This window comes from Mugil cephalus, chromosome 10 (assembly GCF_022458985.1).
Source record: "Mugil cephalus isolate CIBA_MC_2020 chromosome 10, CIBA_Mcephalus_1.1, whole genome shotgun sequence".
Classification (NCBI taxonomy): Eukaryota; Metazoa; Chordata; class Actinopteri; order Mugiliformes; family Mugilidae; genus Mugil; species Mugil cephalus.
Window position 1 is genome coordinate 24414064 of NC_061779.1, and position 26091 is coordinate 24440154.

The window sequence follows — 26091 nt, forward strand, 5'->3', positions numbered from 1 at the left end:
CTCTTTGGCGTCATCACCATTAAGTAATGTCAGATGAAGCATATTGGTGCATAGGTCTGATTGGTTCACTGGTCTTTGGCTGTAGCAGGTGCGGAAATTGAAAAAAGGTGCCACGGGGAAGAATAGCTCGACACCAACGCAACAGGGACCATCAGGAGGATTAGGTATGACTGTTTGATATTCAAGCCTGAAGGCAGCAATGTAATGGAGTTACCTAATCAGACTATCTATCCTAGTTTTGTTTTGTTTTTTCCTGAAAAGTGGTGAGTGAAAGATCACAGAGAGGCCAGAGGACTATTTTGCCTAATTCAACAGGTATAACATGGATTTTCTATTACTGCTTTTTAGAAAAAGTGAGAAAATAACTAATTGTTGCCATAAGGCAAACTCATGAAATAGAGGGGGACTGTGATAAATGCTTGGATGTTTTTTGTCTAGATAAGACTAAGATTTGTTTCCCTGGCACAACATGAGGTGTAAATAACAGAAACAACTTGATTGTAGATGTATGCATCAGCCCAGAATTTCATAATCTATGGTTCCCTACCTATAAGTCCTGTGACCTAACACACAATTAAACACACAGCAAGTCACTAGTGTTTTTATGTTACTACTCCATGTACAAAACTGAAAATCTAATTGTATCTAAATGTATCTAATTGACTTTGTTGTTAATCCACGTACAAAAAGGAAGGTAAAGAATATAATCTACTAACCCAATTCTGAATCGCAAATCCAGCCACAGAAAAATCACTCAATGCCAGAGGGGCGTGGGCTTTTTTTTCGCCCACGTCTGCATACATTCACTTCATTTTCACACATTCATTTATATAGATGCATATTCTAAATGTCTACACACTACTTTTTTGTGTATCTATTGTATACATAGAGGAACAAAAGCAGTGTAAGACTCCAAAAAAGAAAGACTCGAAAAGTAGACATTTGGAATGTGTGCCAATCCAGGAACAGTGAATGGAGTGGCTGCAGAACTGGTGGAAAAGTAGGGTGCTTCCTCCAGGAAATTGAAAATACCACAAACAGAATCCAGAACATAACTCTTTGGATAGTTTAACTGTTTCTTTCTTCATGCTGTTTGCTTCAGTATCTTCATTCTGAAATCAATTAATGGATTTTACATCAAGTGCTACATCCCAATTGATTGATTAGAGTAGGTTTATGCCAATAATGAATAAACTGTGTGACTGATACAGCTTTTTCAACACTGTGTCCAAATTCCAAGGTCCAAAAGTAATTCCAAGTTACTACACAGAATAACCACATACACAAGGAAGTGTCAATATGAGTAGGAAAAACATGAACAAGGAAGTTAACAAGGTAATGAGGCTAACAACAAAAAACAAAGAGAAAAGCAGGCGCACACAGGACTTAAAAAGGCAAACAACTGTCAACTTTATTATATCTTTGTAGGAATTACTTTGGACAACCCCTTGAATATATCACCCCAGATTTCCACCGCATGCATCAATTCAAGTCAATGCGAGTGTTTCCACCAGGAGCGCTGCAGCGCTTCCCAGAAGCATGGTGATGCACAAGTAAATATAGGTGGCTGCTCTATTTTTCCCATTTGACGCTCAGGAACAGCTTCAGGACGAGTAGATTAAATTGTTCAGGCAGGAAGTCCATCATTGGAAAACATAGTGGATCCAGGTGACTTTCAAAATAAAATTTCAATTAATTTCAATTGCTTTCAATTAATGCAACAAAATTCACTTTAAATCTTAAATTAAAACAAACTTAATGGCCTCCACAGGCAGTTCCTTTGTTTCTCTATCTAAATCACTAAATTGCTTTATTGCCCTTCACACTTGCCAGTCAATCAGGTTCCTGTTAAGAGGTCATCTTATGATCATGCAGTATTTGTGTACCCTGTTATTGGTCAAGTATCCTACTATTGACACAGCCACACCTGAGGTCAGACAGATGTGCCTGGTGCACGGCATGGCAACGAAAAAGGCAGCGACGCGTCAAAACAGGTAAGCACCTCAGACAGTTCCAGTGGATCCCTGGGGTCACTCTCACCTTTGCTGAAACTGGCACTGGCCCCTCTGTCCAGCAGCAGTTTGGCTACGTCATAGTTAGCCACACTGACTGCACACATCAGGAGAGTCCATTCAAAGCCAAGTCTGGTCTCAACATCCATGCCTGCCCACAGTGAAAAATCAAATTAAATGTGTAAACTAGAAAAAACAAGCTGTTTGCTCTTATATGTATGTAATGTCAGAGTAAATCAAAATGGAAACCTTTATAGACATAAATCAATTGTAACTGAACAACTGCTTGACTTTCTTTGTAATATTATCTCAAATTATGAAAGTGTGTCATACAGGAATGGAAGCAACTACTTGCCACTGTCTAATAGTCGTTCAACAGTTCCAGTGTCTCCTTCATTGATGGCCCTCTTCAGCAATGACACATTATCTTCCGCATGTGGTACGACAGCATCAGAGTCCTGACAAATCAGAATAGATGAATCAATAATGATTTTACTCCAAAGTAAATAAAACATGTGAAAAATGTGTCACATGTGCTGAACTGTCGGTGGCTTTCATGTTGACATGTAACGTCTTATGAGTCTGAGGGAGGGGATGACAGATATATGAGAATGTGGAATGAAGCAGAAATTATTATTGCCACTGTGAGCAGGAATTGGTTTTCTCCCCACACATGCGAGTGCTTTTTTTTTGTTTTTTGTTTTTTTTACTTGTGCAATGTCCCAATTCCACACAAACTAATACTTCTGTTTGGACTGTACATGCATCATTTGTGATACGAGACTCTTCAGTATTTTAATTTATTACTTCAACAAGTGGTGCTACAGTCATTTTCCAGTTCATTGGGTACACTCGTGAAAACATTCTAATATAGCAGTAATGTCCTGTACTAAATCTTAGCTTCATGGTATTATAGTATTAAGCATTATTTTAAAATAAATTTGAAAGCTGTTAATTCAATTGTGTTTTCATTTCACAGGCAATGGTCTGTAGCACTATTAAATTGCAGTATGCTGAATGTTGTTAATATACTGACAACCCCATTTTAGTCGCTGGGCTGCACTAAATCACAGAACAAACTACATCCTCCATAATGGCCACCAAATCAAACTATATATAACACTTTTCATCAGGTTGAATTACCACCTCTGATGCTGTTTCAACAGACACAATCAGGACTGGTTTATTAAAATATATTATTTTCACTAGTGTACCTAATGAACTGGCGTATGTTGATGTCATTGAAACAGCAACACTGCTCACCACAGATCCAACCAAGGACAACACAGAGCTTTTCTAAAGGTGTACTATTTGTTTTCATTTATTTTTGGATGCAGTTTCAGGGCCTGCACTATTTTCTTTAATTACTTCCAGCCGTGGCACGCTCCTCTCAGCGCCGTCCAATCTGGAACAATATTTGGTAACAGCACATATTTTAAATTGTCCCTGTCCCTCTCAGTGAGGTTTACAAGCATATGGGTTTCATCCAGCCAATCAGAGAAGATCAAGGAAACATTTTCAGGTCTAATCAGGGTTAAATGTAGTCTACAAGATCCACCTGCATGAACACTGAGGTAACAGCTTTATTAGATAACTGCTTTATTAGGTACCAAGAAGAAGTGTCCTAGTGTTATCTAATGTGATAATGTGTATGTTGACAAGTGCCTGAATCAGCACTTATGTTCTAAGTACATGTTTACATTTGTTTACCACTTAAGGGCTAGGAACCATTTACATTTGGTAATTAAGTCACGAACATCTCAACAAATCGGAAACCGGTTAAGTAGCTTCTTTTATCATTTTTTGGATAATGTACCTTACATTTCTGAACGGTGTCCACAAGGGAAGAAGAAATGGGAAAATGAGCGCGATAAAGTTCACTATATTTATATGTGTGTATTATTTAAACTAACGCTTGCCTGTAGGTTCTATTGTGTTATTTTGCTGCAAAGGGCGCGTTAGCTTGCCAACCCCAAAAAGGAGGAAATTTAAGGCTAGCCAAACTAGCTGAGGTTTGATAAGCGCTAGCTACGATTTATTTCTGCAGGTATACGTCGAAGGAAAGTGGGAATGACACCGACTAAAAGGACCTTATTGCAATGAGACTTTTTATCGGAAAAAGTCCCGATGTCCCACTCGTCATTACTGCTGTCGCTTTCCTCTCCAGCCGGGAAGGCGTTGCTCAGAACTCCGTCCATTTCTCCGTTAGCCGCTAACTACGAGCCGCCGGAGCCAGGTGGAGGGGCGTGGCCGACTTCTTCTCCTTCGGTCTGACGTTTTACTGCGACTGATACGGTCGGTATTGTATTAGTGCCGCCCTCTGACTGTATATACCACCACCTTCAGTTTTGTACTTTTCATACATTTTAACTTGCAAACGCAATGCTGGTAACACAATAAAAGGGTTAAAGACAGTTTATAAAAACGGAAACAACTAACATTATGGATGTGTCCCTTGCCTTGCGTGTGTGCATTTCCTGCAGGGCACAAAGACTGTAAAGGCCTCTCTGATTTTTTTTCCCTGTGATCTATAATGTTGCGTTATGGCGGCCCTAGTATGTATTTTCTGTCTCCAGGAGGTTTATTGGGGTTTTCTACTGCCACTGTTGATTTTTCTTCACTCTGCTTTTCACCCCTGGTTTTGATCATTTAAAACTGACTGAGTGACTAAAACAACAAAAAGAAAAGCGCAGCAACTGCAGATCCCGTGTAGTGGAAAGGTCCATTAGGCCACGCCACAACTGTACCACATCACTTTCATTTATTCTCTTTCTATTTATTTTAAAAGGACATTGCATTAATCAAAATAATAGTAAATGTGCCAGTGTTAGCCAGCTGGTAGTCATTTTGGTATGATGTTTTACGAGTCATTATCATATCTGGGGGTGGGGTGGGGGGGCTGTTAAAACTACAAAGCAAACAGAGTCATTCATCACTAAAAACTAGACATTAGCCATCAGGCTGGCTCAAAGCTAAAACAAATACAGTAACCAAAACAATAGATGACAACATAAACAGAGCAATAGATAACAACATGCAGGCTATAGGGCAGATACAGCTAATGATGTTCACATATTTGTTATTCAGAAGCCTTCAGGTGGAGACTGGATGTATTGTAAGAGGTGCAATTTCTTATATCTTTTTCAGACAGTACATTAGATATGCTAGGCTTTGATATTTAATAAGCTGGAGCTCTGAGGGTGTGTTGCAAATGGCAAAATTATTTAGATGCTCCAATGAAAATCTGAATTCCCCCTGCGCTCCACTTCTCAACTAGATTAGAAACATTTTCCCATGCTTCTTCACTTGGAAGCCCCTCTATATCTTCTTTCCTCATTTCTTGGAGCAGTGATTTAAAATCTTGTTTGTGCAGAAACACACTGCTCCTACCACGAAATCATCAAATAATCATAGATAAAGAAAAAACATATAACCTTCACAAATATGGGATTTATTGCAGCTGTTATAGTTGTTGTATCTAATAAATGGGAAGTGAATGTCTGCTGGGATGTCAAACCTTGGTATGACGTCACTGGCTGTAAGCGACGGTCAGTGTCCAGGAGAGGTCACTCTTCTCTGGGCCAGACATGGCTACAGCCTTTTGGTTTCTCAGCAGCTTTGACTGTGGAGCAAAACTGATTCTCCTCAGTTCAATTTAAAAAGCTTGAACACAACTTTGTTCCTCCAAACCGGGATTATTACCAGATTAGCTGGAAAATGGAGTCATGTTTCTTTCTTAAGCTGATTCAGTTGCTCAGAGAGGATCAGTATTACCACTGTACTGTATAGTCCGGTTGTATAGGCAGTGTTGAGTTTAATTGAAGCACATTTTTCTGTTTGCAGTGGTGAAATGCACAAATGCCAGATCCTCTTTAAAGTTTCTCATTAGTATTTTGGAAGTATTTTGACAAGAATTCCCTCCTATTGGTTCATTTTGTTTTGTTTTCAGTGGCATTGGTGAATTCAGTGCAGTACATGAAATCTGTACGTGGAAAAAAAATCTTTTCAGTTTTGATTTTTACACATATCCAAAGCAGTCCTGGCGTTCTCTTCCCATAACTCTTTGTTATTTGTAGTATAGAACATCCTCTGACTGGATGGGTACCTGTCAGCATTTTACTTGAGTGTATAAAACCCATCTATATGACTGCACTTTATTGTCAGACTATATCTATTGAAAAGAACTACTCAGTGACTCACACTAACTACAGCTGAAGATCACACAGTTTATGTGCTGGTGTACTCAGTACTCAAAAACTCACTGCATTTTATCTGTGTTCCCTTGAGGAATGTCTTTGGGTTTTGATCCTCCCTCTCCTGAAACTGTGCGTAGCCTGAAACTGATAAAAAAAAAAAAAAAAGAAGAAAAAAAAAGTTTCAAGTTCATTGTAATGTCCCAGAACTGTTTTTGCTCTGTTGTGATTCATAGGGAAGCAGCTGAGGGTAGCAAAATAAAAAGCCACGACTCGACACTCACAGGTAGATCTGCAGCAGAACTGTCTTCTCTTCTGAACACATTATTATTAGTGTTAACTGTACATCATGCATCATGCACCACACACACAGAGATAGTTTGTGTCTGGGGTGGGGTTTTGTGTTTTTTTGTTGTTGTTGTTTTTTTTTGTGGGGGGGTGCAAAAGTGAATGGGTTTTAATATTGGTTAAACAATGCATAAAAAATTCTTTGCACAAATCAAATTCTGTACCAGGTGTATCACTATCCATGTGGTGTTTGCAGAATGGGTTATATAAACAAAACGAGGAAACGTTATTTTAAAATAATAAATCACTGGTTTCTGTATCCGCCTGCATCTCCTTGAAGCGCTGGCTTCACTTGCATCAGCTGGCTTTTCAACTTGTTGCCACAATATGCAACCTGAGGCTTGTCGGCGTGGAAATGACGTGTCTCCACAAGTTTTGGCGAACCCATAAAGGATGGACTGTCCTCTCACTGTCACACTGAGCGACAGGAAGAGCGAGACGACGGGACCGGAGACTGAGCGTGAATTAGACTGGGGAGGCTCGCAGAGGATCACGATCCCACTTTCAGCTCCTGGGGGAGGAAGAAAATTGACCAGTGACTTCACATTTAGAGCAGGGAAGCAAAGTGGAGGATAAAACAGACGGGTGTCCTCTCTGGGACTGCGGGAGCGAAGCGACGCGGGGGACACACAGATGTGAGCGACGCGCAGGGACACTCAGGTGCAGAGAAATCAAAGTGGCGGCGCTCTTAGGATGCAGAAGTCACCGGTGGAAGATGCGAACTTCCTCTCCAAGTTTTTCTTCTGGTAAGACGTGCTTCGTCCTCATCCTTTATCCCAGGAGCTGGATTTGTCTGGGTAACACAGGCAGCTCTTCCACTGGTCCCTTAAGTTCACGCCAAAAAAATAAAATAAAATAAATATTACGAAAAAAACCGCGAGGGTCAAGAAATCGAATAAAGTTATAATTTTTATCCGAAGACAAGTGCATAAGAAAATTCGGAAAATAATACAATTGTGTTTGTAAGCACGCCAGTTGTTGCAATTCTGAGCCTTAATGTAAGCGTATTGGAGAGATTGAGCGGTGTACAGTTGCAAAAACGAAACAGCTTAATGTATTGTTTTGGAGCTCGACATTGTTAGGAAGTCCTGTCATGTTGGCATGTACCAACATCATGTCCTGTTGCGCTTCGAAAGGAAATTACTCAGGGATGCAGTTAGCGGGCCTGTGGCACAGAGACTGTCCTCCGCTTTATTACGCACACGGCAGCTTAGAACCGTCCGCTGTGATGCGGCGAGGTGTGCACTAGATAACCCTGGCAGGTGAAGACAGACCCAGGGTCCCCGAGGATCTGTGAAGTCATCAGTATTTGCTGAACGTTGAAATTATTAAGAACAATGTTAGCGAAAAGCAGTGGGCGAGCATCACTGATCTAAGAATATATATCTAATATTAGCATTTATTTGGCTCAGTGTTTGTATATGTTTTTGTGTCTTTTGCATGCTCTACCAAAAAGGCTTAGGGGTGATGCGCTGACACAACCTGCCTTATAAAAACTGCAACAGGACCCAAAGAAAGAGTCTGACTCATAAAAATCCAGATGACACATATAAAAGTCTGTCTTTTAATGATTCAGTCAGAAAACATTTCACTAATATTGTGTCATTATTAGGCTGACTGCGAAACCACTGCTTATGTTCCACCCAAGTTTACTTGATTGGTTCCTAACACTTCAGCCCTTTAATGCCAAGGCTTGTTGTCTAACTACAGACAAACACGCATACACAGATATAATCTTACAAATATGTTTGGCACATTTTATACATAATATTTATTTATTCTGATAAATGTGCATAGATGTTCTACAGAAGGACCATGTCGTTTTAGTAGACTTTTAATACAAAGTATAGCATATTCCTACAAACAGATCATGAAACCATTTTATATGTTAAACAGCAGCATATTTCCTAGTCCACAGTCATGTTTTTCTGTTAGGCATCCTTCAAACAGCTGGTATCTTACAGTGTGTTCTTCCTGCAGGTGGACATCACCTCTGTTGAGGAAGGGCTTCAGACAGAAGTTGGATCTGACTGATGTGTACAAGGCCCCTTCTTTTGATCTGGCAGACAACCTCTCTGAGAGACTCGAAAGGTTTGTTCTTCATGACCTACTGAAAGCCTTGTGCTTCAAGAGGACAAATCTGAACTACTATGAATCTCATTCACATCACTCAGGGACTGCATGTCATTAATCTTCCGAGATCATTCTGATGTTGTCCTTAATGCTCTCGGCATGATACAGTTAAATTTGATTAAGTGTGTCGTTCTTGACTTTCCATGAGGACATTGGAAGATACCTAATTATCTAACAAAACTTTTCAAGAAACCCTGATTATGAGTGGTTATGCAAGTTAAGGCTTCTGGTTTGTTTCACTAAACAGGACTAGGGCAAGCCACATTGGATAAAGGTTGTATTTTTCCGTGGAGTGAGGAAGGCTGCATTACCTAACTGAGTTGTAAATTAAATAAAACCATTAAATGAGAATGACTGACTCAAACATGAGACCGCCATCTGTTTGGTAGCTGGAGGAACAGCTTCAAAAAACTAAAACATAGCCTCAAACTAATGTTATTAGTCAGGCCCAGTATATAGATGTGTCTCTTTTCACGCTGAATCCTGACTCATATTTCAATATTTACAAATTGCTTTATTCTTGGCTTGAAACTCGGTTTGATTCATAATTCTTACACATTTGTCAGCTGGGCTTGTGCTGCAAATCTTCTAGTAGACCACACCTCCCTATGTTGATTCAGATGCGACTGGTGATTGACTAAATGACTAAACTCATTGTCTTGCTCAAGAAAGCAGTTTGGAACACTGGTGTGGATTACTTGCATGTACTTGGCCATTAGAAGATGGAGGCTGGTAAGTGATGCACATGGTCAGTAACAGTAGTCAGGCTGAGGCATTCAAGCTACCAGCTCAAATCAGAATCAGAATCAGAAAAAACTTCATTTATCCCCAAAGGGCAAGGGAGCTCAAAGTGTACCAGGAAAACATTCTCCATTCTCTTAAGTTCATGGATTGATGCAGCTGATGCCAAATTTTGAGCCGAGCATCTGCATGCAGTTCGTCCACCCTCTGAACCTACAGTTTTGGTGAGACTGAAGCCATATGCATAAAAAAATCTCAGAAAAATAATTCTATCAAAATTAAATAAAAAAAAATATTTGTTTTGTCACAGTTTTACATCAAAATATAAGAAAAAGGAAAAAGTAGCAGAAAATATTAGTCTGCTAACATTATACCTGGTTAGCTGGAGTTTGACCTCAAATCAGCGAAAGCTTTAATAACACATACCATAGCTACCAATTTAAGTAACCCATTACATCATACAAGTAAATGTGCATGTTTGAAACTCTCAAATGAAATGATGTTGTCATTGATGGCATCCTTTTCTGTGAAAATCATTTGAAATATCTGCAGTGATAAGGTTATGTATGTATAGGTATGTAACATGTACCTATATTCACTAACCCAGTGGCATCTGTATACAGAGCACTTTACTACCTAAAAGGTGCGTCATTAGAATCATTTGTAGACAAAGTGTAACTAGAATCTTCGGCCTTGGTGTATTTCATACGTCGTCTTTACATGTGTTTACAGTAGCAGGCCATGGTTATTCTTCAGAGTCTACTCTAAATATGGGCCGGCATTTAAACCGGGGTAGACATAAACCAAATTGTGTCTGCCAACAAACAGTCAGGCAATAGGTGTCAGACAAGGTTAAGTCTTTTATTATGTGGTTTGATATTTGTCATGGGTCCCTTTCACTTCAAATCACTCTTTCTTTCTTACTCCACCCCTCTCTCTCTCTCCTCCTCCCTCTCTCTCTCTCTCTCTCTCTCTCTCTCAGTATCCACAAACTTATGGCTTAAAATAATTGAATGTACTATAAGAATTGGTTGTTTAATAACTTGAATGAATTACATTTTAAAGCCACATTATATTATTGCCTTATTCCATTTATCTCCCTTTTATCTTTTCTGATTACCTCCTTCCCCTTTTCTCTTTTCTTACTTTGCCTAACGACCACAGCAGTGTCCAACATTGGCCTTGTCTGTTGATCACCCAGGGAGCTGCGTCACGCTGAATGGTGCCAACAAGCCGGTTAATGTACATGGGTGTTAAAAAGTTGACCTTTAGAAAAGGGCCCAGTGCTCACTGGGTGATAAATGAGCAGTGCTGGGTGATTTTACTTTCATTATTCAGATCAGGCAAACACTGAGGACTTCTGGGAATGTGAACTTTACCTTCCCTTAAAGCATGCTGTGTACCGTCAGCCTCTTCATCACTCTCAATCCAGCTCGAGTCAGTGAACTTTGTGGAATTGTCCATGAAAAGGATTATATAGCATGAGCCTGGAGGAACTCTTTATATGGACACATTCTCAGTTGCATACAAATCACTATACAGTATGATGTAAACAAAAAACAGACTAGATGCATAGACCTCTGTCTGAAAATCCTTTTGTGGTTGTAGGGGAGCAGAGACCACTTCCTGATTTACAGAAACAGCCTATCCTGCACCCAGCAGTGACTTGCAGTATATATATAAGATGCAAAAAATTGAATAGCGTTAAAACATAAACACAAAGCTACAGGTGACAGTTTGAACTAATTGACCTGGGTCAGATTGTTATTGTTTTGCCTCCATGATGACATCCATTGGTTTCCTTTCATGTAAGGCATCATAAACCCTGTGATAACTGTGAGGCTAAAAGCTGTATTGGTAATATGCCATGACTGAATATAACTGAAATTTGATACTCTGAATTATTAATAACACTGATGACGAAATCTGTCGGTGCATCTCTAAGTGAGTTTCATTTTGTGTCCAAATTGAGTCAAATCCTCTGTAAATAAGACAGGAAAACTGCCCACTCACTGTACGAGTTTATCACTTCCTTCTATCATCTTTTTTTATATTCTCTGGTACTCTTGTAATTCTCCGTTCGGTTTTATCACCAGGTTATAAATTACTCTCGGAAAACAATTCAGCTACTCACTGTGGCTCTACCAGCTCAAAGACGCGAGCCAAGACAGCTGGGGGAAGTTAATGCAACAGTGTTGTAGCAAAGCTGCAGTAGGCAGTATCCATCAATATTTATACAGTACACAATATTTAAACTAATATTTACAGTATATAAAACCAGATTTGACACCAGACCGTTATAATCTAACAAGGCTTAGTTTTTTTTTTTTACCCCAAACCATGTATGTATATATGTATGTATATATATTTTAGATATCTTAACCACTGACGGTGTGAGAACATAAATGAATGCACTTCAGTTTTATTCAGTGACTTAATCACCATTCAGAGTTGTGGAAAGGACCCTTTCCCTGGGCAGCTGGTCCATTGCCAAAGTAGTAGCAGACAAATACAATAGTCACAGCCAAACGTTGTTTGGTATTTGGCTGGTAGATGTGTTATGCTCCCATTCTGTAAGCACTGCTGTTTAACAGTGTTGTAACTCTGTCCTCCCTGCAGAGAATGGGACAGGGAGGTGGTGTCGGCCAAGAACAAGCCCAGGCTGATGAGAGCACTGGCCCGCTGCTTCTTCGGCCCTTTCGCCTTCTTTGGTGTCCTCCTCTACCTAGGGGTGAGTTTGTCAGTTTGTCCTCTATGACGGAAGCAGCTCTGACATGTCTTTAACTGAGCAGTGTAATGTCCACTCTGCCAGTATGCAGATAAATAGTCATGATATTATGTCTTGCTTAGGTTACAGCTTACTGTGCAGGTACAAATGGTCACATAATTATTTCATTTTTAAAAGGATGTTTGAACGGTGTTATTTGGATTTCCAACTTGGCCTTTGTCTTTCTAAGTTACTAAATTTAATGAAGAGTACAGTGCAGTACAGTTGCTTGTACAGACAGGCAACTGTGAGGCACCTGTCATTTAAACAAACCTACTAACCTTTGAGCTTTGTGTATCACACAAGCTTTGTAACACATTCACCATCACTAACCAAATATAGTAATTAACATTAATTAAATGAGGTATTTAGAAGTTGTTTAGAGGTTCAAATCCAAACCAGCAATACTGTTCTAGAGCTACTCAGTCTAACATCATTGTATGGTGGTCTATAGGAATGGTTGGTTCGCATTTTCATGTAAAGCGCCCTGTTGTGACATATGTCAAGGATTAGTGCTATACATAGATATATAGAAATCTAATCAAATTACATAATTTCATTTATTATGGTCTTGAGTGTCGTCCTTTTGCCTGTGGTTGTCCTTTATCTCCCATACCACAGAAATGACACAGTTTGTCTCAAGACAGATCTGTCCATCCATGTTGTTTTGATACTGACAATACAGCATCATGAGAAGTCAAGCGTACCCCACCACACGTAGCACTAGAAGTAGGGAAACCCCAATGGGCTTCTTATCAGAAGATTGGATGCTGAAATATTAACAAAATGTTAGAGAACTGCAGTCACAAAACTCAAAAAGAAACAAAAACATTATTTTTTACATATATTTTGTTGTTTTCCATTTTTATTTTTGATCTTGAGTTTAAATTTAATATACTGTATTAAATTCTACCTGAGCCTCTTATATATTCCACATACAGTAGAATCATATCTATCCAGAATAGACTTATTCAATAATTGTGTAATAACAGAATAAGTGTCATTTCTCCTCGTTATAATTGATCAAATTCAGTGTTTCTGTCAAGAAACAGTTTCAAGGCCACAACTGCACAACCGGTTCACTGCCAGCTCCACCTGCTGTATGTAGTACCTGTTAACTGTGTTGTCCTGCTGGAGAGAGACAATAAAGACGCATTTCAATGACGTCCAAACATCACAAGCATGTCACACCACAGTGTCGCAAACCAACTCACTGTCCCAGACTTAATGGAAGGCACTGACAGCTGCCTTTGCGTAACTCAGGACTGTTGGAGCTGGTGGTCATGACAACAAGAATGCCTGTTAGATGTTAAGGAGACACTGTGGGGAAAAAAAAGAAGAAGAAAAAACAGAAACGCTTTGGAGAAAGATTAAGCGGAAGCCGGCACAGTTTCTGATTATTTAATGTTCTTGCAGAAGAGAGGTTTTGCAGGAGCTCTGTAATGTTGCAGCATGGACTTTTATGCATCCATGAGTTTGTTATCAATATGCAACATTGTTATGTACGTTTATCACCTGCTACAAATGACATGTATGAAGACCGCTACACCTTCAAGATCTGTTGCAGTAACTTGCAATTATGAATGACATGCCCTGCGAAATGGTTGTATGAAGTCAGTGTATATTCTTGACGGCGGTTGTTGTCCCATCTTGTTCAGGAGGCTTCCAAGACGGTCCAGCCTCAGCTTTTAGGTCGGATCATTGCTTCCTTTGACCCGTTCCATGCTCCGGAGCGAAGCCAGGGATATTTCCTGGCCCTGGGGCTATGTCTCCTCTTCACTGCCCGCTTCCTCCTGTTACAGCCTGCCATCTTTGGCCTGCATCACCTGGGCATGCAGATCCGAATTGCCCTGTTCAGCCTCATATACAAGAAGGTAAGTGGAGGAACAGGGGATATCAAAGTTTTTCTTGCCATTCAACAATATTATTAAAGGGGACAGGTTGTAAGAGTGTCATGAGTGGTCCGAGAGTGAGAATGTGTGGTTTCTCTTCCCTCAGCCTCCTCCTTCCATGCTCATAGGTAGCGACGACACTCATGTAGTAAAGCCACATTTTGTTTCAGTAAGCGGCCCCAGCATGTAAGATGCTCTGTGCCAGTCTGCTGTGTGTTCCAAACACTTTTTAGCAAATTAATTTTACCAGCTGGGGCCAATACGACGCCATTTTTCTTAAGACATTGTGAGATTAACCCTTTATAGGACACTCTTTGAATACTAAGAAATTCTATATTTCAAGCCTAGAGTGTTATTGTAGGGCGTCACAGGAGCTTTTTACTTTGGTGAACATTTTCAAAATTTCTTATTTTCATGGAGAAAATCAAGCTTAATAAAGTTGCCATATACGGTTCCTCACCCTTAAGTTGTAAACATTTAGACCTTTAGAACATCAGTTCTGATTCAGCCACTGGTCAACATTCACATTATCCCATTAGACAACATGAGGACACTTCTTCATGGTACCTAATAAAGCAGTTATGTTTAGCATCTACGCAGAGGTGAATCTTGTACACTACATTTGACAAGGATTTGATCTGAGAAGGTTTCCTTGATCTTTACTGATTGACTGAATGAAAACCTCATGCTTCTAAACGTCACTGAGAGGCACAGCAATATAAAATGTGTTCTAAATATGGTTCCTTGCTCCATGAAGGGTTAAGTCTACAGTATGGTTTCCTAAAGTTATCTGTATGTGCAGAATTTTGACACTTTAAATTGATGCCGGAATAAAAGACTAGTGGGGCTAATGCGGTGGTTACTGAACGGTGGAGGACGGAGCTAACCATGGGACTCAGGCCATGTTAAACATGCTGTCATTTGTCTAACAGACACTGTCAGTGTGTCTGTATGTTAGTATTTTTGTCAACCAACTGGTGTTTAGCTGTAGTGGTGCTGTCATTTATATTTTAGTAAGTTTTCTGTTTGCTGAGTGAGCTGCCGTAGAACAGTAGGCTAACCCGTTGAGCATGTTGTCTGCTAACTGGTACAACGCTACTATATCTTTTTGGATGCCGAGGCAGCACCACCTGGGTCCTGAGTGGCCATATCTCCCTGAGGATTGGGTTGGGGTTATCTTTGGTCACAACAGAGCATGTAACAGAGATTCCACTAAGTCATGAAAGACTTCCATGTCATCTCGTGGAAATGGGCATTAGATGTCACCTTTAAATTATCTTATTACATTTCATTTTCAAAATAATCCTGTGCTTCCTTGCAGTCAGTGTCAGGGTGCTGCTGATGACACATGACTGGAACACTTTTTGGTCACTGCAGTGGTGATCAGCTGTCAGAACAAGACAAAACATTTAGATTTGTTTGAAAATTTTCTTGGTATTGTTCTTAAGCCCGGTGCTTCTGTCTTCTTAAACATGCATGACTGAACATTCCCAGAAGACGTCTGACATGTGGAAGTCCCACAGTGGGGTTCCACATGGTGCTGTGAGGGGCGTGGCAGCCTGGTGTCAAAACGTGGCCACGTGTCACTGACTTCCCCACATCTTATTCACTTTTTTCCCTTTGTGCATCAAATGACCTCTGACCTTTGACGTTTTCAGACCTTGAAGCTGTCCAGCCGAGTCTTGGATAAGATCAGCACTGGTCAATTGGTCAGTCTGATGTCTGCCCATCTCAACAAGCTGGATGAGGTGAGTCAGTAACACCTGGATTTAATAGACTGACCTGAAGCGAAGGGACTTTTGATCAGATTGAGAGGGTTGGTGTAAACATTGACAGCCAATAACCACGTAAACTTTTCATCAGATCATTGCTGTCTATGTGCAATAAAGTTACATCCCAGTTCACGTTTTATCAGGAATCTGAAATTCAAATGATTTTAATCTGGTTGAAGAAATATTGTCCATGTAAAACATGACGCACTCACATGTTTTCTTTCAGTATTTACTACCATTTCATTGTGTACTATTTTAATTCTAATCCATTATTATATATTGATTGTATTGACAAATATATTAATGTCTAATATGTATTGTAATGTAATAAAATAACTAAAGAAAACCTTTTTTTTATTAAAACACTCTGGTGGAGGACCAGAGTGTAAAACAGAACAGAATAGAAACCAGTGGATCGTGAAAATGTAAAACACATTAACACAGGGCTTTAACTAATGAAATGAAATCAAACTGAAATTTGAAACTCTTCAGAGGCACGCCACAGTAGTTTTCCGCTCAAAAGTAGCTCAGAGCCTTTTTGCCTACAGAGTTAGGATGAGGCAAACACAAACTGACAGTTCTATCTTTACTGAATCTGTTTAATTACCCAAAACACTGTGTTTTCTTTACTGAGCGACAACTGGAGGACAACAAAGGTGGAACAATACATGCTTAGAAATAAACAAACACAATTATGCGTGCACACAATAGCAAGGTATTGTGTAATCGTGCATTGGTGTTGGAAAACACATATGTAATTATGCAAGACAACGTGGAGGTTGTGTATTGTGTAGGCTGAACTGTGTCTTGCCTTGGGTCTCACTGAGGCGTTGAATGTGGAAACACTCTGCAACTTGCTTTGGGGCAATTATCACCTGGCTTGGATGTGGCTTGCCTGAAGCACAGGCTGTTATCTTGTGCTTGTGTGTGGGGGTCGGATGAAAGCAGGAAGGGTGCAGGTGTGTGGATGAAAGGTGGATTAGTGAAGCAAGAACTGTGTCCCACTGACAGCACAGCTGAGATCCATCAGCACAACGCTGCTGGATGTGGAGCCTGTTTGATACGTTCCTCTGTTACTGTGTGTGCATGTGTGTGTACGTTCTTTTGTTTTGCAACAGTATTTCCCATTTTCTCATTCCAGATTTCTGATGTGCAAAGGGCCTGTCAAGTTCAAGCTATTTAAAAACTTTTACAAAAGTAAAAGCCTCATATACAAAGACTTCAGGGGCATCACAAGTCAGAAACTTCAGTGTTTCTAAATCCCCTGTTAGCAGTCATGCACTTTGGAAAGTGAATCTGTATCTTACTGTGTTCCACAATGGTTTACATAGAGTCCCATTAAGTACAGTATGTTTTGAGTATGCATACTCACTGTTGTGCCTTCATTCATGGCAAATTATTTCAAAAGTGACTCATTTTAACAGCTTTAAATGTGAAACATATGAAAAAAAAAAGCCACTGTAACCACCGGATCATATATCGGTTTTCCAATCTATTGGCAAACAGGGCAGATGAAAAGATAATGCACACTCCACATAAAACATTTAGTTGCAGGTGTTTGTCAGAATTGTTTTTATTATCACATGAATTTTATTTGCATCTGCAAAACCCACTTACCATGCCATCTGTCAGTATGGTACAAACCCTCATGTTCTTCCACAAATATAGGTAAATACCACAATATTTGTTTGTTGTTAGTGCTCCTGGCTGCTTGACTTTGTTGCACATGACTACTCTCTGTTTACAAAAGCTGAACTGAGCTAACCTGAGTGAACAAATGGTACCTTGAACCAGACCTGTGAGTTTACGAGCGCAGGACTGTTTTCTCATTGTAAAGGGCCACATTATCACACAAGAAACAAAAAGTCATAACTCAGCTGACCCATACACACTAATGTAAATTCTGCATACTGTCTGTGTATATTTCAGAGTCTGGGTCTGGCCCACTTTGTGTGGATCACCCCGCTGCAATGTATATTGTGTGTGGGTCTGATCTGGGAGCTGATTGAGGTGAATGGATTCTGCGCTCTGGCAGCACTGACTCTTCTGGGCATCGTCCAGGCCTGGCTCTCCCAGAAGATGGGACCTCATAGGTGGGGAACGGTCTACCTCTCACACTCACAATATAGAACAATAGAACATGCACTGTATACAGTTTGTGTAAAAATTGGTTTACTATTATGATATTCCTCTATGTAATTGTGGACAAACTGTTGTTGCTGGCCCTATATGATCACTTCCTGCACTGACACACTGTACTGATGAAGAGTAGCTCCTCCTCTTTCCCTTACATTCAATGCTTGTGCATAACAGCAACATTTAGTGCAGTTTTGTCTCTGATTATCCCATGTTAACTTCTAATCTAAAAACTGTTTATTATTACTGTTCATATATTTACATGCTACACTGATGTTCTGATGTACTTAAAGCTGTCTTAGAACTATACAGCTGTAACAGATGTAAAACCGTTAATAAAAACTTTGTCCTGCGAACAGGGTGAAGCGAGCAGGGATGATCAGCCGCCGACTGGCTCTCACCTCAGAGATAGTGGAGAACATTCACTCAGTGAAGGCGTACGGCTGGGAGGAGGTGATGGAGACAATCATCAAAAACATTAGACAGTAAGGCGATCGCCAGATACTACACAAACACACACACCAATGTATCTTGTCTATACCATTAACATCTTTCAGATGTTGCTCACTGTGTGTAACTGCTTAAATTATTGTCCGTTCGACAGATTTAATTAATTTATTTTTGTCTGTGGCAGTAACCATGTAACATAGCCATCAAAACTCCTGCAGCTTAAGCTGGGCTAACAAAACTTTAGAGCTGAGTGAACAGTCTTCCAGTGTGGTACATTGTTGATACATTTAGTAACTGAACCAGAGAAAGAAACGAGAGCCAGAATCAGACTGTGACTGTGCTGTAGTGATGACATCAAGCTGGTGCTGAAATTGAGAGAGAGATGTGAAGGCTTGTGCTTAACCTGCAGCACCACTGGGCACACGAGCTGTGAAATACACAATCACTGTAAGTGAGAAGTACAGTGCATGTATGGTAAAATGTTTTGATGTCATGGTGCAGAAATATGCTGCAAAAATTAAGTACAGCCATAAAGTCCCATTGAACTGTGCTGGGCTGTGTGGTGATGATTACGGTGCTCTATGGGCCCATCATTGCAGAAACACACTGGACAGACTGAATGTTTATCTCGCAGAGAAATCTTGTAAATTTCTTTTGGTTTTTGAATGATATTCATTCAAATGAATAATCTTGCATATACCATTACCTGAATAACCAACCTTCACAGACGTCTTTCTTACTTAGTATGTTCAAATTATTTAAGTTGGAACGTCCCCCTCTCTCCTCAGGGATGAGATGACGCTGACGAGGAAGATCGGCTCTCTGCGGTACTTCTACAGTGCCTCCTACTTCTTCTCTGCCATCTTGGTTATCGTGTCGGCCATCGTGCCCCACGCGCTCAGCAAAGGCATCATCCTGCGTCGAATATTCACCACGGCCTCCTATTGCATGGTGCTACGAATGACACTGACCCGCCAGCTGCCAGGTTCCATCCAGATGTGGTATGACACGCTGGCACTAGTCAAGAAGATTGAGGTAGGCTGAGAGAAACGTGCCCTCCACTTAGATGCCTGCTGCTAGAAATGTGATAAAATATGTGAAATCATGGCCATTAGCATTCTCACCATCTCATAAATGTCCTTTCTGCTGATGATGTTCAGCACATGGTACGTTAAATTTAAATGTTGATGATGTGCTCCCTATGTCTATTTGTTCAGGAATTCTTGATGAAGGAAGAATACAGAGTGTTGGACTATAACCTGACTACCACTGAAGTGGAGCTGGTCAATGTGTCTGCATCCTGGGACGAGGTTTGTCTCTATGTCCAGTCCTAAATGTTACACTTAACGAAAGGGACTAATATTAATTATCCATGTGGAACACGAGCGCATTGCTTCTTCTAATCAGCCAATGCCAGAGATACCTCTGAATTCAAATCTTAGTGTTGTTTAACACGTAGTTTAACACCAGGGAATTAACTAATTTCTCTGGTTGTAAATGGAAAAATCTTTTTTTTTTCTTTTTTTCACTTAAGAACTTAAGTGAGTTAAGTTAAGATTCCTGCCAAAATAGACATGAACATAGTGTTCATTGCCAATGACACGCTGTTATAAGCAGTACAGTTTTACAGTACAGTTCATTAATGTCCAAACAACAACTGAAAATGTTTCCGTAAGACTGTCTGAGTTGTTGATGTCAAAGAAACATGGTGGACTTGTGCCTGTAACCCAACCTTGGCAAATGTTACTGTTTTATCACTAACAAGCTGTGTGTATCCATCTCTCACAAGCCCCTAAAACCATCCTTCAAAGGAGCAAATATGGGCATTTGCATGAATAACTAATACATTCATTTTGTTCTTTGTTATCACGCAAATACTGGAAACTGCTGTTGTCGTTTAAAAGCTTGGAGTTTGTCACGGCCACATCGCTCATGGGAACAGACTTCTCACCTGGGAAATGACATTATTTGAGGAACTAATTGTGCAATTGTGTAAAAACAGCCCATGTACATAAACATTAAAGCAGTGTCACTGTTTGATGGATAGTTACATTGGTGACCATCCATCTGTCCATATCTGTAATTGTTTGTCCTCTAGAGGTGCAGGGTTCTGGACCCTGGCGATCAAAACCTAGTTAATTATCGGCATATTTTCTTAAGGAAAGCTGTAATTAAACATGCACATGGGCAGTTTCCCACAGCACCTCAGATGTAATGAACTTGCCTTCGTTCAACTTTCGTCCAAACAAAACTAACAGCAATAATTCTGTGGCCCACCAGTTCATCATGCCTATGAAGTGAACCACAGTTAGGTTTTATCTAATGCCAACAATAAGGTTCTTCTTCTTAATGCTTTAATATTAACTGGAAGAGAGCAGACTTGAATTAATAAATCAAGTTCTGACCTTAACATATTTGCCCGTATTGGCTTCCCAGATAATATCTGTATCACTACACATCAACTGATAAGACACGTATCTGTTGAAGGGTGTTTTAAACCCAGACTGGTACCACTCTGTATTGTAGTCACCCGAGACAAATATGTTGATTTATGTAATGTATGTACTGCATATGTGAAAAAGAGACTGATATATTATTATGTGACTTAGATGTCACTGTCAGTACAGACCCTCTCATCCATCAGTCACGCTGTGCTTCACTTATCTTTATCTTATCTTTTTGTACTTTCATGTGGGTAATGTGTCATTACCAGAACAATGACATGTTTGAATAAGTTTAAGTCCCATAACCCTTAAATCCACAATGCATTATAAGCATTATGGTCAGTTCCTCACCATCATTGGGAGCGGGTAGTATGATCTTATCTATAGGCAGAGGCTGTAAACTTAGTCTCACAGCTGTAATTCATTGACCACCCAATACCGTGAGAAAATGAACATCCAGCAGTGTTTTTTCCCCTTCACTTTGCATAATTAATTACCCCTGTATCGTCACCAAGCTGGGAACATTCTCCCTCTGAGTTTCGTTCATCACTTAATTCCCAGATTCTCTTCTTGCCTTCTCCTCTTCCTGGAATGTGCCATTGGCAGATGAATGGGAGGGGTGTAGCCTTTCTTTACAGCTGACAGCATGTACGTCAGCTCATTAGAATGAGAATTGCACAGACAAACCTACACAAACTGGAGCCAACCCTGGCATTAGAGGGACGGTGACCCATAAAACGTCACAGAGGTCAATGATTAAGCCGTCGAGTCAAGCAGAGTTCCCCTTTTCTATCAGTGCGATGTGTCACCCATTAATCTTTACAGAGGTGGTGACGGATGAGGTGAAATAAGGCCATTGTGAAACTCTGGGAGACTTTCCTGTCTTTGGACAATCTCTTGTTTCTCACAGTAGTTTGGGCTGGTGGCACTGCAAAGCATAGCATGACGGACACACTCACCCAGCCCTGAAGCAGGCAGTTATGTAAACAAAACCATAAACCCGGGACCATACGTGCCATGCACGTGTAAACACGATGTTAATTGTAGTAGATCAGAAGAGAAAGTTTCGACTGTACATATTGGAACAGGTATTGAATTCACCAATCACGCATAACATTATGACCACCTTCCTAATATTGTGTAGGGCTCCTCTGTGTTGCCAGAGCAGTGACATTTCAGACAATGGACATGGGCCTCCTGTGGTGTCTGGTAACATGATGTGGTTAGTGATGTGGGGGCCTTTGGGTCCTTGATCAGTTTGGGATCTAGTGAATTTGGAGTTGTTCCTAAAGCATTTTTGTGCGTGCGGCTGCATCTTGCTGGGAATGACAACTGTCATCAAGGAGTGTCATTGCTATGGGGTGGAGGGGTCTGGTCTGGCCTGGTCTGGTCTAGTCTAGGTGGGTGGTACATGTCTGAATTACATCCACATTCCAAAAGTTTCCCAGAAGAACATTTTATCGTCACAAGATCACGTCAGTGTTATTTACTTCTGCTGTCATTGGTTTTAACGTGGCTGATCGTTTGTATACTACATGCAGGTTGTCCACATGTATATGCTTGTATATAGTGTTTCAGTCAAGATAAAGAAGTGTGGACTCTGACTGTGAATTCTTCTGCAGGGTATTGGTGAGCTGTTTGAGAAGATCAAGCAAGAGAGCAAAGCTAATGGACACATGAACGGTGACGCCGGACTGTTCTTCACCAACCTCTACGTCACACCTGTCCTCAGAAACATCAGCCTGTACCTGGAGAAAGGCAAGATGCTGGCGGTGGCTGGTTCCACTGGCTCAGGAAAGGTAGGTCAAAGGACAGATCTCATCCAAATGAAATTTTGGTTTATACACAGAATTAATCCATGCGCTGCCCTCAACCATTGAAAGCCCATTTGCTGAGTCATTCCAGGTTATTCAGGAGGGAGACACCATCTCAGTTAGAATGAAAGTGCAGTAGAATAAAGTGTTATGACACTCTACCCACAGAGTTCACTGCTCATGATGATCCTAGGAGAGCTGGTGCCAACAGAGGGTAAAATCAGACACAGCGGCCGTATTTCATTCTCACCACAGACGTCTTGGATCATGCCAGGGACAATTCGTGACAACATCCTGTTTGGCCTGACCTATGACGAGTATCGCTACACCTCCATCATCAAGGCCTGTCAGCTGGAAGAGGTACTGTCAGTCTCTCATATTACCCATTTGGTTGCCTCTGTTTCCTGCTTACAAAGTGAACTTTTATAGGTCTTGTTCCATCATGTGGCTGCGGATGCTCTTTCAAACTATAAATATCCACTGCTGTTTGTTCCCAAAACACTAAATATGGACATGAAGAAACAGATTTTGATGAAAATACACACATCTGGATCAGATACTCATAGTCTGGTGTTCAGGCATGCTTTTAAAGTGTGAGAATATTGGTTAACAAGAGTGTGATACTTTGATCCTTTCATATGAGCTGCAGCTGACCACTGTCACATGGAAATAAATGTAGAAGTGAAAAAAGAAACACAGATAACAGAAACACAATATAATAATAAGTGACACAGGAGATGCAACATGACCGCAATGAAAATGCCACAAAAGTATGAAAAACCTCCAGTATTTCAAAGCAGCAGCCCCTCTCTCCTTCACTGAACTGATGCTCTCTGCTCAGTTGCCTGTTTGGAGCCGCTACAAGGCGTCAAGAAGGTTCAGGTTTCTCCTGTCCACATTCACACCAATTATGTCCCACACACACACAAACACACACATGCACGTTCTGTCTCTTATTCTGATGCACATACGCACACTCTCATAAGCCTCGGTGTTGAGTGACGGTCCCTCAGCAGAATAATGTCTCCTCTGTTGCCATGGAAATCTCACGTTTATGTCACTGGGATGCAATATGAGCCTGTTAGTTCCCAGTGACGGACATTAGCCCAACAACGACCTAGAAGCAAACCATCAGATCCACAGACTGTGTGGCCTGTCTGTTATTCAATACTGGATTACAGTACATTATCAAATGTGTTGGACAAAAAGAGTATGACTTGTAACGGATACTTGAGATGTAACATACATTAAAGTTAAGTTGGTGTTTATTACACTATGTAGTGATATTAATCAATAATTACATGCACTACACATAAATATATAGTTGTATTCCAGATAAATTACAACATACCGTAATCCACATAAATGCTTTAGATGTGGCCTGTGATGTTAATCTGAGACACACAGGACACACTTTTAAGGCGTTTTTAGAATGATTTCCTAAACTAATCTAATCTTCTGCTGCCCAATGAAGGATGTTTTTATGTAATTTTATTTACACACTTTACAACGCCCAGCCTGAAACCCCCAGAGCAAGCACTAAAACACTGGTGGCAAGAAAATAATTCCTTTATAAAAACTGAAATTTTAAATAACACTGTATTAGTATTAAACCAATACAACAGCTCAAGCTGGGGGGACATTGTCATATTTACCAGCTCCTCCATCCCATGTCAGGAGGTTTTGACAAAAACACAACGTGTTGTCACAGCAAATAAAGCTGCAATGCAATACTGGCGTCTCCATGTTAAAAAACAACAACCTTCGTTTTGTCGGGACAGGCGTCACTAAAGTGAGACAACAAAAGAACTATGAAGACGAGTCACTCTGTCTGAGCTGCTCTGTTAATAATGACAGGAATGACGGGAAGTCTTCCTGTTTGTTCGATCGAGAATGACAAACAGCAGGCACAGTTCATCTGACATTTTGGTAAAACAGCTTTTCTTTAACAGATTCCTTACAAACTTTGTGTTTGAATTAATTAGTAGAGATACGTAAGTCAACACAAGCTCTATATTATTAATATAGTTGGATTAATATACAAGTCCCTCTATGAAATGGTAACTTTGTAAGACAAATACATTTTAAAAGGACTTATTTTTTCATTTCTGAATGCTTCAGCTTACTTCAAGAAGTTAGAAGTGATTTAAAATGGAGGGAGAAAGCAAAAATAGGGCTTCTTACTCATGGACAAAACCCCAAGGTAATCATGATAGACAGGAGTGACAACTTTAGCTGATCTCTCCAGAGATGAGGTCTTTAGTGCACTTCTGACTGTAATTCCTCACCATTGTTGCCCCTGAAGCACCAGACAGACTGCTGTGGGTGGTCCTCTCACTGTAAACCCATCTTTCCCCTCCAGCCTCTAGCTGCTGGAGCTTTTTGTTCACAGTGAGACACACATGTCTTGTTTTACTATGCTGCCTTACTTTACAAGCTGTTAAACAAACTGTTAACTTGATCCCCTATGCGCTCCTATCAGGACAGCGGAAGCTGCCATTAAAAAGGTAGGAAGTTTTAACAATGATAAACTTGTGCTGTCACTTCATCCTTATTGGTGTGGGCGTCCATTTTCATTATTAATTACCACCAAATGCACTACGAGTTTCTATCTGTGACATCCATTCATGTGCCTATCTCATCTGTTGTTTGTGCTTTTTGTGTGGTTTGAACTTGGATAAGTCCTCTGTGATCATAGAGGTATGAGTCACTTTGAAAGCCAGGTAGAAGTTATGCGAAGTGCTGCGTATTTATGTTCTGTTCAGACATTTGTTTCTGGGTAAACACTGTTGTACTTTCTTGACCAGAACACATTTGGAAAAATCCTCAATCAAATATTACCTAAAATGAAAGTATAAAAAGAGGTCCATTGACCTATTTCCTGTAATTTCAAAGAAACCTGTAAGAGCGAGTACTCTAAGAAATCTAAATGATACTCCTAACTTTTCCACAAAATGGCAAATAATAAAATGAAAACAACAGGATGTGAAATATTTCCTGAAAAGTGTAATTTCCTACAGTGACTGTGCTCATCATCTTCACAATGTGGAGCTCTCACAGTTGATACTGGCCATGCATGCACCTGTTTCACCCACTGACCTCTTGTATTCCTCTCAAGGACTTCGCCTTGCTGCCTGAGAAAGACAAGACGCTCCTCTTTGAAGGAGGGGTGACCCTCAGCGGCGGTCAAAGAGCACGCCTCGGCCTGGCCAGGTATTTTCTCAGCGTCTCTCAACACACTTCATTCACTCCTTTGTCTCTGTCAGCACCGAGCACCTTAGCTGATTAGTTACAATTATGGTCTATGTTTCGTCCATCCACTGGACTGATTGAGGCAAAGGCTTTGGACATACTTCTAATTGACAAAGCTCTGCATAACAACATATAGC

General features: G+C 40.4%; 2 protein-coding genes across 4 annotated transcripts in view; one reads left to right on the forward strand and one right to left on the reverse strand.

Moving 5' to 3' along the window:
- The window catches only part of asz1 (ankyrin repeat, SAM and basic leucine zipper domain containing 1), a 29208-nt gene extending 24036 nt beyond the window's left edge, over positions 1–5172 (reverse strand). The window contains exons 1-3 of one of the 3 annotated variants that reach the window (XR_007113599.1): positions 4103–5171; positions 2368–2470; positions 2041–2163 (exon numbers count right to left, since the gene is read on the reverse strand). Coding sequence is in view for 1 of the 3 variants with exons in the window: in XM_047597280.1 (XP_047453236.1) it covers positions 2041–2163; positions 2368–2470; positions 4103–4210 (334 nt within the window). In the remaining 2 variants the exon portion in view is untranslated. Of the gene's footprint in view, positions 1–2040; positions 2164–2367; positions 2471–4102 lie in introns of all 3 variants that reach the window. The other 2 variants (XR_007113600.1, XM_047597280.1) reach the window with 2 other exon arrangements.
- Positions 5173–6955: 1783 nt separating this feature from the next.
- cftr (CF transmembrane conductance regulator) overlaps positions 6956–26091 on the forward strand; it is a 34559-nt gene continuing 15423 nt past the window's right edge. Inside the window, exons 1-12 of the mRNA XM_047597072.1 lie at positions 6956–7299; positions 8534–8644; positions 12047–12158; positions 13853–14068; positions 15745–15834; positions 17788–17951; positions 18354–18479; positions 19233–19479; positions 19662–19754; positions 22511–22687; positions 22871–23062; positions 25821–25915. Of these exons, the coding sequence (XP_047453028.1) occupies positions 7247–7299; positions 8534–8644; positions 12047–12158; positions 13853–14068; positions 15745–15834; positions 17788–17951; positions 18354–18479; positions 19233–19479; positions 19662–19754; positions 22511–22687; positions 22871–23062; positions 25821–25915 (1676 nt within the window). The 5' untranslated portion in view covers positions 6956–7246. The remainder of the gene's footprint in view (positions 7300–8533; positions 8645–12046; positions 12159–13852; positions 14069–15744; positions 15835–17787; positions 17952–18353; positions 18480–19232; positions 19480–19661; positions 19755–22510; positions 22688–22870; positions 23063–25820; positions 25916–26091) is intronic.